Source organism: Alosa sapidissima, chromosome 17 (genome assembly GCF_018492685.1).
Source record: "Alosa sapidissima isolate fAloSap1 chromosome 17, fAloSap1.pri, whole genome shotgun sequence".
Classification (NCBI taxonomy): Eukaryota; Metazoa; Chordata; class Actinopteri; order Clupeiformes; family Clupeidae; genus Alosa; species Alosa sapidissima.
In genome coordinates, this window is record NC_055973.1 from 10,669,860 (window position 1) to 10,688,113 (window position 18,254).

At 45.5% G+C, this 18,254-nt stretch overlaps 1 protein-coding gene and 1 long non-coding RNA gene across 8 annotated transcripts in view; one reads left to right on the plus strand and one right to left on the minus strand.

The window, feature by feature from the left end:
• Positions 1-11,825, plus strand: part of LOC121688156 (rho GTPase-activating protein 21-like) — a 98,513-nt gene extending 86,688 nt beyond the window's left edge. For 5 of the 7 annotated variants that reach the window (XM_042067566.1, XM_042067564.1, XM_042067561.1 and 2 more), the window contains 12 exons: positions 373-437; positions 694-824; positions 1,920-2,065; positions 2,265-2,423; positions 2,729-2,807; positions 3,081-3,154; positions 3,324-3,413; positions 3,592-3,717; positions 4,175-4,216; positions 4,574-4,679; positions 7,493-7,524; positions 8,757-11,825. In XM_042067566.1, coding sequence (XP_041923500.1) covers positions 373-437; positions 694-824; positions 1,920-2,065; positions 2,265-2,423; positions 2,729-2,807; positions 3,081-3,154; positions 3,324-3,413; positions 3,592-3,717; positions 4,175-4,216; positions 4,574-4,679; positions 7,493-7,524; positions 8,757-10,610 — 2,904 coding nt within the window. In that variant the 3' untranslated portion in view covers positions 10,611-11,825. The remainder of the gene's footprint in view (positions 1-372; positions 438-693; positions 825-1,919; positions 2,066-2,264; positions 2,424-2,728; positions 2,808-3,080; positions 3,155-3,323; positions 3,414-3,591; positions 3,718-4,174; positions 4,217-4,573; positions 4,680-7,492; positions 7,525-8,756) is intronic. The other 2 variants (XM_042067562.1, XM_042067568.1) reach the window with 1 other exon arrangement.
• Positions 11,826-13,119: 1,294 nt separating this feature from the next.
• LOC121687914 lies at positions 13,120-14,799 on the minus strand. The gene is made up of 3 exons (XR_006024448.1): positions 14,720-14,799; positions 14,049-14,052; positions 13,120-13,130 (listed from the first exon to the last, which is right to left on the minus strand). It is a non-coding gene; the product is annotated as an uncharacterized LOC121687914 (long non-coding RNA).
• Positions 14,800-18,254: the final 3,455 nt, after the last annotated feature.

An 18,254-nucleotide genomic window follows, 5' to 3' on the forward strand; every position in this document is an offset into this window, starting at 1 on the left:
AGGGAGAGCCCGTCTCCAGACACACACACACACACACACACACACCTAGCCTCTGGCCTCATCCTTTCAGCTCAGTCAGGCTACTATCGTGTCATTCAATAGGAAGGAGTTAGGTGGAGGCTCTTTCAGGTTTTGGGTGTGTTAGTGGGGATTCCTTTTCATCTGTGTGTATGTGTGTGAGACACATAATGTGTGTGTCTGTGTGTGTGTGTGTGTGTGTGTCTGTGTGTGTGTGTGTGTGTGTGTGTGTGTGTGTGTGTGTGTGTGTGTGTGTGTGTGTAGGGGATTCCGCTCTAGTGTTTCACCCTAGGAGTTAATGGGCATCTCTTTGTTCTCCTCTGTTCTCCTCTTCCCTCTGTTTTCCCTTTTTAGAACGCTGCGGTCACCAGCACAGACCTCATCAACCGCAAAATAAAGGAGTACAACAGCCTGATGAGGTAAGCGTAAATACACACACACACAAACACAAAACACAAACACACACACTGTGTGGACTCACATCCGTCAGCAGGGAGGTTCCCCAGTGTACATATTACATGAATAGACGTCACTCTCTACTCATACTACCATTGCTATTATTCTTATCTGTCTTTCTGTGTCTTTCTTGAATGTGTGTGTGTGTGTGTGTGTGTGTGTGTGTGTGTGTGTGTGTGTGTGTGTGTGTGTGTGTGTGTGTGTGTGTGTGCATGGCAGCCCTCCCCCTAGTAAGTCAGAGCCGTCTCCTAAGACTTCACGCCAGTCTCTGAGCATTAGACATACGCTGCGGGGGGGTAAGGGAGACGGCAAAGCCCAGAGCCCCCACTCCCCCAAACATGAGCACAAAGGTAAGACCACCATCCACCCACATACAGTACACACCTCCTCCCCCGTCCCTGTGCTCTCACACAAACCAGCCCCAGAACAGTAAACAGTCTGACCCAAATTCTGTCGCTCAAATCAGTTAAGATGGACATCTTGCTGTTTTTTTCTGTAAGTACCTGTACTGTAGATTAGGATTTTCACAAGTACTGATTTTTACTAGTTGACAAGTTTTTTTTATAATATTTGTCAACTAGTTGACTAGTCATTATGTACTGGTAGAGTGCTTATGCTAACATTACTGTTAGTGCAAGCTGTTGGCAGCAGCTGTTACATCATTAGATAGTTTATGACACGTTCATGACAGTGTCATGTCACTCTTATGTCGATCCTGTCAAGTAAAGTGTAATCGATAGACGGGTTCTTATTGTATTTCAATACAGCTGTACACTTACAGTACATCTCACTGTGGAACAAGTCTCAGGCACTTCCATACATCGCAATGTCAAGCCCATTTAGCCTTTACCTAGTTTCTTCACTACTAGTTGACTGCTGCCATTAGCCTGAAGAGCCAGACCCACATCAAGATGTAAGGTCTGGGAACTTACCATAGGCACTGCTCAATCCGAGGGGGATAAACGGTTGTCTTTCACATTTTCTCTGCATGCAATAGGATAGCGCTACAACTTATGAGTCCCATGCATTTTCCCACCAGTGGAGCTAGTTATCTAGTTAATCAAACTTTTACCAATTTAAAAAAAGCTGAACTCGAGTCGCGATCGCTGTTCTCCAGCAGCAGCATCTATCTTCTTTGTTTTCAAGTAGCAGGAAATTCACACGAAACTGTCGCAGATTCTATACACGATGTGATTGGCCTGATAGAAGTTTCATTTTTCAAGCTCGCAAGCCAACGGAGAGTTGCTAGACTACCCTGGCTGCAAATTATATTTGCTGGCGCTAGGATGCATCTAGATTTTTAGGCTATGCTGCCATCATCACTGATAAGTGATTTTAATTATCGACTCATCGACTTCTTGACTAACTACTGTTAAAATATAAATAGACTGTACATACGTGTTGAATTCAGATCAGGCTCCAATGGTTTATGTGTCTTTGGGTAGTTGGGGATGAGATGAGCCCACCCAAAGATAAAGGCACGTGGAAGGGGATCCCGGGTCTGATGAGGAGGCCCTTTGAGAAGAAGCCTCCAGCAGGGGTGACGTTTGGGGTGCGCCTGGACGACTGCCCTCCCGCCCAAAACAACAGGGTGAGAGACAAACTTTCGCACTCTCCTCCCCATAGCAAACATATCACCGTTCTTCAGCTTTCCACATTAACCTCTTACTGTAGGTCCCTGATAAAGTTTAGAGTTTACTGGCCTCAGCTCTTGATGTGTGTTACTCAAGCTGTGTGTGTGTGTGTGTGTGTGTGTGTGTGTGTGTGTGTGTGTGTGTGTGTGTGTGCAGTTTGTACCCCTAATAGTGGAAGTGTGCTGTAAGCTGGTGGAGGAGCGAGGGCTGGAGTACACAGGCATCTACCGGGTGCCTGGCAACAACGCAGCCATCTCCAACATGCAGGAAGAGCTCAACAACAAGGGCATGGGCGACATCGACGTCCAGGATGACGTAAGATACTCATTCCTTTTCTTCTCCTTTCCTCTCTCTCTCTCACCTTCTCTCTCTCTCCTTTTTGTCTTGCTCTACCCCTCACTCTATCTCATTCTTAAATTCAAATAAGTTTTATTGGTATGACTCATCTCTCTCTTTTGCTCTCTCTCTTTCTCTCTCTATCTCTTTCTCTCTCTCTTTCTCTCTTTCTCTCTCTTTCTCTCTCTTTCTCTCTCTCCCTCTCTCTGTCCTGTACAAGACTTTTGCAATAGTGCATTTTCTGCCTGTCACTCATGTAATTTGCCCCTTTTTTAATTTGGCAGAAATGGAGAGATCTGAACGTGATCAGCAGTTTACTCAAGTCATTCTTCCGGAAACTTCCTGAGCCTCTTTTTACAAATGGCAAGTCTCCTGATGGATGATGTGTGTGTGTGTGTGTGTGTGTGTGTGTGTGTGTGTGTGTGTGTGTGTGTGTGTGTGTGTGTGTGTGTGTGTGATTTATGATCCATGCTGAGAGTAGTGTTATTAAATGCGGTGGCCATCCATCTAGTTGCTGCACAGTGCAATCGCACTCCGTTATAAACTCAGAATTTGAAGGCTTTGTAGGCTACTTTTGTCCAGACTGTTTCCTTTTCACCATCTCACTTCTCCCTCTATCTGGCCTTCTCTCTGTAGAAAGGTATGCTGACTTCATTGATGCCAATCGAATAGAGGACCCAACGGAGAGGCTAAAGGTCCTGAAGAGACTGGTGAGTTCCACTGACATGGAGCATTCCAAGATTTGACTGTTCTAGGATCAGTTTCTCAGCATGGTCTTTCTAGTTTTGGAGCGAAACCACAGAGACAGTCAGTGCGTGACAGCTGATGTTAGACCTGTGGTTTAACACGTTTAATGGAAACACCGTTCTCCTCTCTTAGCTGCACGAGCTGCCAGATCACCACTATGAGACCCTCAAGTTCCTCTCTGCTCACCTCAAGACCGTGGCAGACAACTCAGAGAAGAACAAGGTGAACACCTATTGACTGGCCAATCTCTGTTCACGTGTTTTCTATGTATATTTATTGAGAGTGTACAGTTTGATTAGTACACTCGATCACTACTGCTTATACAGTGAGAGTGTGTGACTTGTCATCGTTCTCATAGTGTAAATTTCTGTGTGTGTGTGTGTGTGTGTTTTCTGTCCAGATGGAGCCCCGTAACCTGGCCATCGTATTCGGCCCGACTCTGGTTCGCACGTCAGACGACAACATGACGCACATGGTCACGCACATGCCAGACCATTACAAGATCGTGGAGACCCTCATCCAAAACGTGAGACCACCTCTGACACTCAAACACACAGACGCAATTGAAACATGTAAACACACATCCTCCCACCACACAAGCCCTAATGCAGCCCTAAGACCACCGCAGAAGCCCAAACAAACAAATGCATGCTCACAGTCAATCTTCCTTGTTTTTCTCTCTTTCCCACACACACACACACACACACACACACACACTCTCTCTCTCTCTCTTTGTCTGTCTCCCACACATACACATACTGTATACACACAAACACTGACAAATTGAAGTAATGATGCACTATGCTGTCCCAGAAGCCTAGCGTGGTTTGCCCTCTGGTTCACTGCTGTGCTTTGGGAGAACCGTGCCCCTCGAGTTAGGGAGGATCCTCACTGAGGATCAAACTTCTGTGTGTTTGGTGCCATCTTTGGGGCTCTGGTGTATGGGGAGTAACAGAGTTGCTCTTTGTTTTTTGATCTTGCAGTACGACTGGTTCTTTACTGATGACAGCTCGGAGGAACCTGTGGTGGGTATTGGCACTGTTGCAATTTCATGAGGCTCTCTCCTTTTCAAACTTCATCATCCCTCCTTCCCTCACTCACTCCTCTGCTCATGGTCTTCTGTCCACGACTTAACTTTCCCTACTTCCTAAACGTGTGGATCACATTTCCTTTGCTCTCAGACTAATTCAGTCTCATAGCTAACAACTTGCTCTCTCTCATCTTCCAAATCTCTTTGTCTTTAATTCCCTTTCCCCACAGTAGTATTTAGTTTAGCTTGCCCTATGTTGTCCTGTGCCGCTATTCTGGTGCTCCCTCTTGTTCGCTATCCCTCTCCCTTTAACGACTCTCTCTCTCTCTCGCTCTCTCCACCTTCCCTGTAGACAACGGTACAGCAGGAGAATGCCGTGGAGTCCCAGCCCGTGCCCAACATCAACCACCTGCTGACCAACATCGGCAGGACGGGCCCCTCTCCTGGGGACGTCTCAGGTAACGTGTGCCCAGGAATAGAGCCTCCCTGTGGGGCAGAGCCCTCACTCCCTCCCCCCTCTCTTTCTCTTTTCCTGGGTAAGCGGGCTTTGGGCTCTGGTTAGTGGAGTTGGACTATTGTGAGGCTGGGCCACATGCAGAGGAATGTGAGTAGATGATGCCGTCTCAGAGCTGCTAGTTTTCCACCATGCTGCTTCACCTTGAGTTCAGCACAACTTGCTGTGGCTTTGATCATATTGTACCTGTAAGCTGATGTCAGATTTGCTTTTTGAATGCAAACTATTTCAAATGCTATTTCAAGCTATTTTGTGACAACACACTGATTATGCTCCTCATTTGGAAATAGTTTGCCTTGTTTGGGAGATTTATTTTATTTGATGTTTGTCTATTGTTTTGCTAGTATTCAATTTTTTCTGGCTTTTTATATCTTGAGTTCTCAGTGGTATTTTTTCAGTCCCTCTCTTTTTTCTGTCTTTCTCTTTCTTTTTTCTCTGTCTATCTCTTTTGTTACAAGTGTTTTTCCTCTGTTCTCCATATCTGCTGGGCTGTGTGTCTTTCTGTCTGTCTGTCTGTGTATCTTGGTCAACGCTCCTGTTGCCACTAACACAGCATGTTATCTTATCCCAACCAAGCACAAACAACAACTACAACAGCAACAACAACCACCACCACACAAAAGCAACCCCATCAAGCCAATCTTGTGATCCTTCTGTCTCTAGCGCCCCTCTGTCGCGTCTCCTAGTGGCATTCCCAGACTCACACATACTGATCTTGACACAGGACAAGTGGGAGGCGTCTACCACACCATGATGTCACTGATGGACTCTATAATGTCAGTGATGGACAGCTGGAACTGTCGGAAGAAGGAAGACTGCTGTCCGCACTGTAGCTGCCTGGTCTGCCGCAACCCTCGCTTCCTCTGAGGGGCCTTGGCGAGCCAGCCAGGATGTGAGAAAAAGAGAGAGAGAGAGCAAGACAAAATGAGAGAGGAAAAAAATTGTGATGCAAAGTGTGGCAAGCAGAAGCCAGACATGAGGAGAGGAGAGGAGGAGACAGGCACAGCCCGAAAGCGTGGCATGCGGGTCACGTGGGTACTACTTGGAGAGAGGCGTGGGTGTCTGTGCTGATATGTCTGGTGTGCGTTGTGTTTCTATTGCCTTGTCTGTGGCTGCCCCAGAGCAGTGCTACTGTCTGAAAGACTCTCTTCGATGTCTCTGCTTCCCTCTCTGAAGCCCGCCCGAGAGGAGAGATAGCATGGTATGGTCTTCAACAACAACTGACAAAACAAAACACAAACAATTTTTTTTGCACCAAAAAAAACACCACCTCATGGTTGTGCGCTCGCAGACTTCACCATCCTCTCACTTTCAAAAGGGGTGTTTGTAGGGGGGCTTGGCTTGACTTTGCTAAAGAAAAACAAGACAAAGCAAATAGAAATTTACACTAAAATTGCAAGCTTTGCCCTTGGAGACCTCAGAAACAGCTGCAGTGGACGGATTTGTCCTGAGATTGACTCCTTTTGTCGTCCTCACTGGCGTTTCTTTTCTCTCCTGTAGCTGTTTGTCTTCAGCTCTTAGCTAGCCCCTCTTTGACCCCCCCTGTCATGTCTGGCCTTGGTTTGTTCCATGACCACTTTTTCTGTCCGTACCTGAGCCATCAGTGGATGCAGCACCCAATCACCACGTCATCCCTCATCTCCATTCCTTTATTTATACCTAGCATACAGTACTCTGACCTTCATACACATACACACACACGCACACACACACACACACACACACACACACACACACACACACACACACACACACACACACACACACACACACTCTCTCTCTCTCTCTTCACACATTTCTCTTCCTCATGTTAAGGTCATGTGGAAGTCCAGTGTTCCAGTGTTCATTAGTCTATGAGAACTTCAAATAACATATTACATGTCATTGAATAAACATAATAAGCTTTTTAACAATGATAGCTAGCTATCATTGGACATTAGAGATGGACACAGCCATGATAGTATCATGATGATCTAAACATTCCCCACATGACTACTTCATCTCAGAGCTTGTGGAAGAGAAGAACAGGCTCAGACAGCATGACCTTCCTCATTGTCCGTATTCTCACCCTCGTCATCCTCGTTGTTGTGTGACATTCGTTTGTTGGTACGTTCGTTCGTTCGTTCGTTTGTTCATTCGTTCGTTTGCCTGCCTTCTCTTGTCTCCTCCTCATCAAAGTTGCACTCAGCATCCCCTTGAGAATGGGTTAGACTTCCACTGGGTTAGACCACCATCCCACTCACATGATTATGGTGTTGAGTTTATGGTTTGGCAGAGGTGTCCTGTCAGCACTTTGCCATTGCGTCATTGCTGAAGAGGGTTTTGAATAAGCCTTGTGTTGTTGGCGCTGGGTAAACAGCACCCCCTGCTGTTGGATCTGAGTGTAACACAGAGATCACCACACACATCAACCCTGTCACGTCTGCATGAGCTCGTTTTGCTCTCCGTATAGCTGTTTTTGTGACATGCACCTGTCATCCTAGCCTATCCTGTCCTGTCATCTCCCTCTTCCTCTGTGTTTCACTTCTTGCTCATTCACCTGTCATGCTCAGTTGTGTCTTTTCATGGTGATTGGCTGGATCTGCCATTTCCTGTGGTTCTCTCTCTTTCATGTTTCTCTCACTTTCTCTACCTGTCACTCTTTCTCTCTCTCTGTCTCGCTCTGTCTCTCTCTCTCCACTCACACATTAGTTTGTTGATTTTTTTTCTCAAGCTTTTCAACTGATCTGACATTTTGTCTCTTCTCTCCCCTCACAGATTCACCCACTAGTGACTCAACTAAATCCAAGGTGAGTTTTTGCAGCCTCCAATTCCCCCTGCTCTCCTCTCCTCCCTCCTCCTCTCCTCTCCTCTCCTATTCTCTCTGACTGTGGGGCCACGGCTGAGGTAGGTGCAGTCCAGCTCCATTTGCTGCCAAGACTCCCTCATGCTTCCCACTTAGGGCTTGTGCTCAGTGGCAAGAGACACACATAAAAGTTAGTGAGTTGCAACATCAACAAAAGAGACAAATCAATGAAGTTCTTACTGATGGGCCTCTCAGTCCTAAATCCCTGAAAACTCGGAGGATTTGATTTTTTATTGTTTTATGCGTCATTTCCATGCCTGTGACACTGGTTGTGTTTGGCATGTGGCAGGGAGGTTGTGCTTCATTGTCACCAGTATGCTGTCTCTCATCCAGCTCCTTCATTGACTGAATGTGCACAGTACATTCCAATCATGCGGTGCTGCTTAAAACATGTTACTGCTTCTGCTACTACTGCTGATGATGCTGCTGTTAAGGCTGCCTCCATAAGTGGTTGTCATGCAGTAGACTTGCTTTATTGGGTACTACTGTCATGAGGTCTTACCAAACGGTACCAGGTACCAAGGAGTCCATGATGGTGCTTTATGGAGGCGCTTGGCGTTGGATAAGTGACACTAATATGTGTGGTATTTATAATCCTATACTATCTGAAACTGGGAACTGAAGGAGATTCTTTAATATACTGTATGTAAGGGAATGTAAGGGTTATTAAGCATCATGGATTTTGTTTAGATTTATGTTTATTTGGAATTATTTCTATTTGTACCAAAAATTCTGTTCTCAAAAGAAAGCTCCCTGCTTTACAGTATGTTTTCACTGTAATCAGTTTACAGTATTTTTACTTCTTTATTTTTCCAATGAAATGCAGTTTACTGAGTTTGAAAGAGCTCACTGGTCGTTTTAATGTATATTGAAACTGTTCAGCATATAAAATGAAAGATGGGTGCTTGCTATGTGTAATCCAAGCTACCAGGGCTTTTAAAATTATTTTGCTATAGCATTGCCTTTCCTTTTTACATATAATATACATGTATAAGTAGAATGTGATTGTCACATGTCACTTGTTAATGAATGTATCTTTTTGTCTCTCCCTTTCTCTCTTAAAATTCACATCCTGTTGTGCTTCTCTTCTCTGTCATTTCTTCATGCTTGTACTCGCTCTCTCTTTCTCTTTCCCTTTCTGTCTGTCTATCTGTCTGTTTCTCTATCCATCTGCAGCAGAACTCCTGGGCTTACGGGAAGGATCAGTACAGCCGCGAGCTGCTGGTCTCCTCAATCTTTGCTGCAGCCAGCCGCAAACGAAAGAAGCACAAGGAGAAGCAGCAGCCTAGTAGCTCCGACGAGGACCTGGACTCGGTCTTCACTCTCCAGGACCCCGCGGTGTCTGAGGAAGGTTCCCCGGCCCCCCAAGCCAAGAGCCCTCTGGTTGGGGGATTGGAGAAGAGGGAGAACGGGAAAGCCACGGAGGCTGTCTCCACTACCACACCCAAGAGCCGCAAAGAGCACCGCAACTCGTTCTTCCTGCGGGAGAAGCGGGTGATCTCGACCTCGGCTCCCCCCTCCCAGGCCTCGTCGTGCCCCTCGCCGTCGCCGTCGCCCTCCCCGATCCTCCGCACCCCAGCGGTCGCTCTCCCCAAGTCCTCGCTGTCGGACGGCCCGTCCTCGTCGCAGCTGGACGAGCCCACGTCCGACCTGGGCACCATGAGCTCGGGGGCTTCGGTGCCTCGCGGACGGACCCGCCGCTGGCTCTCGACCTCGGCAGGGGGGCTGGAGCCCTCCCTCCTCGGCGTTGGAGGACCCCCCGGGGCAGCAGCCGGTGCAGAGGTCAGCTCCATCACCTCCGACTACTCGACCACCTCCTCCAACACCTTCCTGACGGCCGGCGAGTCCAGCCTGCTGAGCCCTGAGGTGGGCTCGGTGAGCGGCAGCCGCGGTGGAGAGGAGGCCGATGACGAGCGCAGTGAGCTCATCAGCGAGGGCCGGCCCGCCGAGACGGACAGTGACAGCGACTTTCCCGTCTTCCCCAACGCCGGACCGAAGCCACTGGCAACGGCAGCAGCATCCGTGTTCTCCCCTACACCTGAGGTCAGCTCTCAGCAGCCCGCCCAATCGACTGCCGGCGGTCCCAATGCCACCCCCACCGGCCGCCCTTCCCTGCCCTCCCATAGGCTGATTGAGTGTGACACCCTCTCCAGAAGGCGGTCCCTGCGGCAGAAGACAGACAGTGATTCGTCTGTGGATGGACTGGGCGTCAGCAACAGTGGAGGGGCTGGAGCAGGTAGCAGCTTAGCAGGAAGAGGAACCAAGTCCTCATCGTTGACGTCGTCGTCAGGGAAACGGCTGTCTCGCATGCTGGAGGTGATGAAGAAGGGCCGCTCCACCGGCAGCTTGAGCTCCTCGTCCCGCAGTGAGTCCGAGCGCAACACCACTGCCGCGACCACCACCACCAACGCGGCGACCAACAACACCCCCTCTTCCTCCTCGTCTTCCTCCTCAGCCAATCCTGGTGCCTCCGAGTCGGCCTGGCGAATTCGCTTCACTGAGCGCTTCAGGCTCCGGCTGCGCGGCTCGGCCGATGACGTCCTGGGAGCCGCCTCTTCCTCCTCCTCCTCTTCATCGCAACAGCAGCAGCAGCAGCGGAGCCGCTCCCCGGACCCACCGCGGCGCTCCGGCCGCCTCCGCAGCCGCGGCCTCCGCCGGCGCCACACCATGGGCGGCCAGCGTGACTTCGCCCAGCTGCAGGCCATGCACGACTGGAGCGAGCAGGGCGGCGTGGCGCGCGGCGCCGAGCTGACCGCCATCGACCGCCTGCAGCCCAAGTGCAGCTCGCAGGACTTCTCCATTCAGGACTGGATCACCCGTGAGAGGGACGGTCGCGGCGGCGACGGCCCCGCTGACCCCCAGACGAACCCCCTCGACCCCGCCACCACCCAACAGGAACCGGGAGAGCAGGTGAACGGCGGAGGACCACAAGCCAAGAACAAAGCAGGGCTGTGTGTAGGAGGTGACGCCCATCCGCACAAACTCTCTGGAGCGCAGGTGGTGCGCTCACGCTTCTACCAGTATCTGTGACATGGGCGTACATGTGTGTGTATGTTAATGCATCTGTATGTATGTATGTATGTATATGTGTGTACCATAGTATGTTTGAGAATGAGTAAAAACCATGTACAGTTACGTATGTAGATAAGCTAAAGTTACTGCACAATAGATTTTTTTTATAAAATATATATGACTATATAAATATTATATAAAACTGTATATACATCTATATGTGTATAGGATTATGAGGAAAGCAACTGGATTATTGTGTTTTGTGCATCCTTGCCTGGAATGGTCTCATCCTGGAACTGACATGAAATGAGGACCTCTCCCTCTCTCTTTCACACCAACCCCAGTAATATGGAAAGCCAGCATTGGTGTGTTTGTCGCATGTGTACGTCTGTGTGTGTGTGTTTGTTTGTGTGGAGAAGGTACACTTGACTGGGAGAGAATACACACACACACACAAGCACAGCACATCAAAGCAATGGACTGACGAGAGCTGAAGTGATTGAGCATGAGATTATTACTGAAGATTTTTTTTTTTACTTTTAAAAAAGAAAAGCTGTTATTCTTTCAGAGAGAGGCCTCTTTTCTCTTACGAAACAATGCTCAGATTCTTCCTAAGGTTACGTTGAAGAATGTATGCGCTTTCTGGGTATGCTGACTAACGCATCGTTGCTTGTTACAAATTGTCATGTAAACAAAAGCAAAAATGTAAATATCTTTCAGTGTACTTGAATTGTGTGTTTTTTGTTTTGTTTGTTTTTTTGTTTTATAAAGATGTCCTGGTCGAGGGATGTATTCTGAGCTGAGCGCTGTAGGAAGGTCCTTTTATTATTATTTTTTTACAGCGCACAAAACAGCCAGATGCCAAGTTGGATCCCGCCAGAAGGAAAGTGACATTATTTTCAACACATCTGCACAACCTTGTGCTTAGAACGACAAACGGTAAACGGTACCTAACTTTCTGCACACATCCCTCTTGGGAGAATAGTGTGAGACAAGGGTCTTGTCATGATGACAAGAAATGGTGATTTGTCACGCTAAAATGGAATAGAAGACAAAGGAAAAAGTGCCTCTTTGACTGGATTCTTGGGACTGTTTGGGTGCCATGTTATGATTTTTTTTTAAGTATATATTTTTTATTTTTTTCCTCCTTTGCTCTTTTTTATTTTAGAAGATGTATTGTGACTAAATTTTATTGAGAAACTCATTAAAATAATGTTACAGATTTCAAACAAAGCAGCCATGTGGTCTGGTCTTGTCTCTTTTTGCCTAAGCATGCATTATACTTGAACAAATGCCGGTTTGCAGGAATGTTTGTAGATGTTTAGTAACTGCTCTATGACAGTAAAGTGAATATCTTTGGATATTCACAAAACAAGGCATTTAAAGGCATCATCTTGGGCTTTGGGTAAGACCTACAGGACACTCCTCAGAGCACTGAGAAAAAGTAGATGTTCATAAGAGACATAATTTGTGTCTGTGACATGAATATTAGGACTCCTGTCACATAAGCTGACCCATCTGCCCTACCATACTACAGAATATAGAGTTTAATACTAAATATCAGTCCAAAATTGATATAAACCCTTACAAAAACAAAATGTTTGCGGCAAACTTGTGGGTGATTTGTGGCAAACAAATGAGTTAACTAGAAAATGTTGCCACAACTTTGCCAAAGTTCTGGCAACAATGAAAAGTTTGCCACTCATGGCAAATGTGTTCACCAGTGATTTGCCACCACACTTTGCCGATAATGGCAAACTTCTAGTGAACTTGTGACAAACTTGCCAGTAGTGGCAATCACCAGGGAATTGCCACCACAGTTAGCCAGTAGCCATAGCAAACCTCTGGTGACAAATTTGCAAGTAGTGACAATCACCAGTGAAGTAACCCTTTCAATTGCATTGAATTGTGCTACATAACAAAATGCTGCTATTTGAGGTGAGTGTGTGGTAGCCAGGCCTACATGAATAGGACACCAGAGGGCGCTGTGTCCACCTCAGTCTATCCTCAGTTCACAGAGAAATGTGGAAAGCGTTTATCTCTGTTTCAGTTCAATGTATAAGCCATTAAATAATGTGTCTATATGCATATTACTTCTTTCTGATAATACTTTACTTCTTTATAATCTATAAAACAATGGCACCATCTGTAGTTTACTTGCCTTCAGAACTGGAAAATCCACTATCACAAACTGAGATGAGAACATGCAGTTTAACAAGAAATCTTAATGTTATCTCACTTGACCCACATAGTTATGTGTTTTCCCAGGAAGTTCTTCTGTATGAAATGTACTGTATGTCAGTGTTGAGTGAGATAAGTGGAGCAACTGCCACCTGAGAAACTTCGCCAATAGGCTACTTAAAGATCTTACTGACCGAGGTCAGTGTGAATGGACCTGAATGTTAACTATCAGCCCTTTTCAAGTCTGATAGAGAAAAATGTACGGCTATTAGGCTTACGTCTCAACCTCACTACTCCACCTAAGTCCAAAGGGCAAGAACCAATTAACAAAAGCCTTTCAGTCCTCTTTCTTGTATGCTTTACTAGGGAAGGATACCCCATGTAATTTCATGAAAGACATGATGTATTTTCATTTCATTCAATTATTTCCATTCCACGTTAAAATATTAATAAAATATTAATAATAAATATTAACAGTCAAACTCAACAAAATACAAATTGTTAAATGTTCTTGGTGAGCTGGCAAACCTAAGGTGCTCAAACTGATGGTGTGATGCCTCTGCCCAGAGCAAGGTAAAGCAGTTACACTGTCGGAGCAGCCTGAGCCGGACATCGTCCTCTTCCCCTGCCAACGAAGTGTGGCTGTCCCATCTGCTGGGCACAGAGCCAAGCCGCCTCTAAAACCAAAAGCTGTGAAGGATGAGCTGACTTGAGGGTGTTCCTCTGTTTCTTTCATATTTTTCTCAATAAAGAGCTCATGTCCATTTTGTCATTTCCATTTCCGTGTGTGTGTGTGTGTGTGTGTGTGTGTGTGTGTGTGTGTGTGTGTGCCTGGCTGCATAGCTTTTTCCAAGTGAGTCAGTGTTCATGGGCAAGGCAAATTCAGACACTACCTGAACTGCTGTGCCTTAATGAGTTCAGAAATGGTGCTATCCCCTGTGGACCCTGTAGCCCAGAGCTTAGGCATCAGATAGAGTAAAGGGTCCCAGAGCATACTGATCGTTTGGACCCATATTAGCCTGCACTGTACAGCGGGGAAAATAAGTGTTGAACAACATTTGTGAGGCTATTTGTGAGGACATTTTCAACAGACATTAGTTTTAACTCATCCATGCATTTAAAAAATCCAAACATTAAAGTCCATAAGTAGAGTTATATGTAATAAAGTTAAATGACACAGGAAAAAGTATTGAACATGCCTACTGACATTTTTTTAAATATTTTGTGGAAAAGTCTTTGTTTGTAATGACAGCTTCAAGACATTTCCTGTATGACAAAACTAATCAGTTGCAGTATTTACTGTAGGTGTGATTTTGTGTGATTCCTTCAACTCTATGAAGTCTGCCAGTCTTACATGAGATTAAAAGACAGCCCCACACCACGATGCCTCCATCTCCAAACCTCACTGTTGGTATGGTATTTTGTATGGTATGGTGTTGTGGTATGGTATGATGTATAGTGCCATTTCTCCTCCAAACATGGTGTGTAGTAGTATTACATCCAAAAAGTTCAATTTTGCTCTCGCCTGACCAGACTACATTCTCTCAATATTTCATAGGCTTATTCAAATTTTGTGTAGCAAACTTTAAACAAGCGTCAACATGTTTTTCTTCAGTAATGAAGTCGTGCGGGGTGAGCGTGTATAGGCCATGGCGGTGGAGTGCATTACACATGACTTTCTCTGTAACCTGGATCTTGGCCTACTCCCCTGACTATCCTTCTGACTCCCTGGTCAGAAATCTTGTGAGGAGATTCTTTACATGGCCGGTGGATGATGCAGTGATGTTCCTTCTAGTTGCAGATAATGGCCCCAATACTGCTTACTGGAAGATTCTGAAGTTTTAACTAGTTCATTTATATGTTTTGCAACAATACGGTTGTGAGAGCTTGTGAGAAGTCTTGGGAGAGCTCTTTGCCTTTATCCATCATGAAATGGTTCTTGTCACCTTGGTAACGAAAAACCTTTTAGCCCATCAATATGTACTAACCCAGCTTAATTTGCACAGATAGGAGGGATAATTAGTCTTCAACTACTTACAGATTCCACCTTATTCCTTGCCCCTCCTTGCCTTGGTGTACTGCTTTTTCTTAGCATGTTCAATACTTTTTTCCTGTGTCATTCCACTCTTACACATAAATCTACTTATGGACTTTAATGTTTGATTTTTTTATATGAGTGGATTACCTGAGTTAATACCAACATCTCTAACATTTACATTTTCCAGCTGAATTTGTGACATATTTGAAAACGTTTGTGCCTACCTCTCGACGTGTCAAACAGAATCTCTCTCTGTCAGAGCAAGCCGCTTAATTTGTCATTTCAGCCCTCCCCTCCAGGTCTCACTCTTTTTATGGATGGCCTGCTCTGGATTTCCAGTGAGGCTGTTAACATCCAGGTGCTAGCTCAGCAGCCTGTAGGGGGAGGAACAGGCAAAATTTCATAGATCTCCCAGACTGCTTATGACTGCAGCCGTTAAAGTAGGTCCTGGTTCAACTAACAGCTAAAGATACACAAGCGCATCTCACATTCGGCATACTGTATGTATTAATATCACACACACACACATTCAGCAAATCCCTCCCAAATGTCCTCTCTCTCTCTCACACTAACAAACACACACACACACACACACACACACACACACACACACACACACACACACACACCATACACACACACACACACACACACACACACACACACCATACACACACACACACACACACACACTCACACACACAAACACACACACACATACATCATACACACACACACACATTCAGCAAATCCCTCTCAAATGTCCTCTCTCTCTCTCACTAACAAACACACACACACACACACACACACACACACACACACACACACAAACACACACACACACACACACATACATCAAACACACACATTCAGCAAATCCCTCCCAAATGTCCTCTCTCTCTCTCTCACTAACAAACAAACACACACACACACACACACACACACACACACACACACACCTACACACACACACATCATACATACACACACACACACACACACACACACACACACACACACACACACACACACACACACACACACACAAACACACACACAGACACACACACAAACGCAAAACAACAGCATGCAGCCTTATGCTTTTTTCTTGCAATCCCACTCACTGAGCAAGCCGGCAAGAGAAAATGGTTGCTCTAGAAATGCCAGCATCTGTGGACCGGATAATCAGCCAGGCCCACTCTGCCAGCCCTGAAACTGTCCCCAAGCGCTCTGATAGCTTTACTCATTCATACCCCTCTCTGCTGCTATTGTCCTCCACAGACTCTGCCACTGTAGATAGCTCTATCTTTATGGTTCCTCACTGGCCATTAATGCTGAAACACTATAAGGAAAAAGGAATCATATTAAACTTATTGTTAACTTAGTGTGTAATATACTGTATGTGTCTCCTTATGTGTTCTATGCTTAGGAAAATGGATCTGGTAATAATTGAATGTTTCTTATAGGTCTTTAAATTATACTAAAACGATGGTGCATGGAATGGGAGTAATGCTACACTGAGATTGACCCAGTCAATCCATGCCTCAATATATTTAATTTGAGGTGCCCTAGTTTTGAAGTGTCAGTGGGACAGGGGTTGTTAAAAGTTATGCTCTTTAGTGCTGTGTGTCTATAAAGCTCACCCATCCTCTCTCATCTGTTTTGCATGTGAGCTTCTTGCTAGGATACTGCTAGGATACTTGCTAGTACTGTCGATACTGCTTGCTGTTTATGACGTGCAGGTGATCTCTGTGAAATATATGTTTGCGCGTGTTTACGTATGTGCGTGCAATTGTAAGTGTCCATTCTTGAGAAGGAGAATGCCTGTGTTGGGACTGTATGTGTGAGAAAGAAAGTGAGTGAGTGTGTGTGTGTGTGTGTGTGTGTGTGTGTGTGTGTGTGTGTGTGTGTGTGTGTGTCAGAGCCAGCTGTTGCTTGGCAGCGGAACGAGTGCATGGCTGGATGAGCAGGGATAATTACAGGTGCCAATCTGTCTCCCGCTCTTTAATGTGGCCCTGCGGCTTACTGCTCACTCGCCCAGAGGTGCGAGGAAAACACTCTCCTAAAACAGACACCAGCAACGTATGAGCGCGCACACACACACACACACACATCCTCACACATACAGGTACACTTCCTCACACTCTCCATCTCTTTCCTTCTCTCCTTACCTTACCTCTCTCTGTCTTGTATCTTTCTCCTACCACCTCTTCCCTTCTCTTAGTGAAATACAGGATTTCCTCTTAAGATGTCTGTCAGTGTCTGTTCTCAGTGAAAGAAATCTTGACCAGTGACCACCCACTTAAATAGAATATCTCCAATATATTCAAGGATTGTTTTTCTGCCTCTCTGTTGGAGTGTGGCCAGGCTGGAAATTGACCGAAAGTGACCCTGCTAAATCCGCAAAGAGGTTCGTGCTCGTCATTTAAATGGTGTTATCTTGGTAATTAAAAAAGCGGAGACTTTTGACACCAGGATGTGCTCCACATCACCCCAAGGGTGGAATGACTCACTCAGTCCTAGGGAGGGAGTATTCAGTGCTAGCTTCAGAGCCCCTCTCTGAGGATGCTTTACAGTACATTGCCTCAAGAGCTGCCAGCCAACTGGTGCCGATGCTATATTCTAGACGGCGATGGCATCATTCCCTATGCCATGCCTTGTAATCCATGTTGTTTACCGGTATTTTAGTAGTTAACACATTGTGATATTCCATAACGGGTAATTTATGTACTTGGAATTACACTTTTGATGTTCTGACGGTACTTTTTTATGGTGATTAGAAGGCTGCAAGTGTTCTTCTCCAACTACTGATGCTAAAGGAAGTCAAGGTGAAAAAACTGCTTGGTTTTTCCTACAGATTACATTAGATATCAGGTTTACTAATTTTGAGTAAACCTATCAATGCATCACATTCATATGTGCTCTGTTCAATGCAACATCTGGCACAGATACAAGAAAACATTAAATAGAAAATATGTGAAAATGGTATCAAATCTGTAGCTACATTCTAATACGACTGTTACACTGTCACACTTGTGCACATTGTGTGGCACAAGGCAAATTTTGACTGATATGTAGCACATATTTAATGGTATGGCTTGCAGCACATTCTTTGAGTGGCATTGTTTTTGTTGCATTAGATACTACATTCATATCACATAAATCCTTTCAATTCAAACATATGGTTGAACATTTGATAAAATTAACATTTATAGACAAATCATTTATCTACATCATAACACAGACACATTCATTTTAAAATTCTGCTTTTTGTCTACAAAGCTTTAAATGGCTTAGCACCCCAATATCTCTGTGATCTTTTAGACTTAGACTAAAACCTAGACTAAAACCTAGACTTCTTCGATCATCTTCCCAGTGTCTTCTTTGTGTTCCTTCTGCTTTTCTTAAATCTAAAGGTGACAGAGCTTTCTCTGTCTATGCTC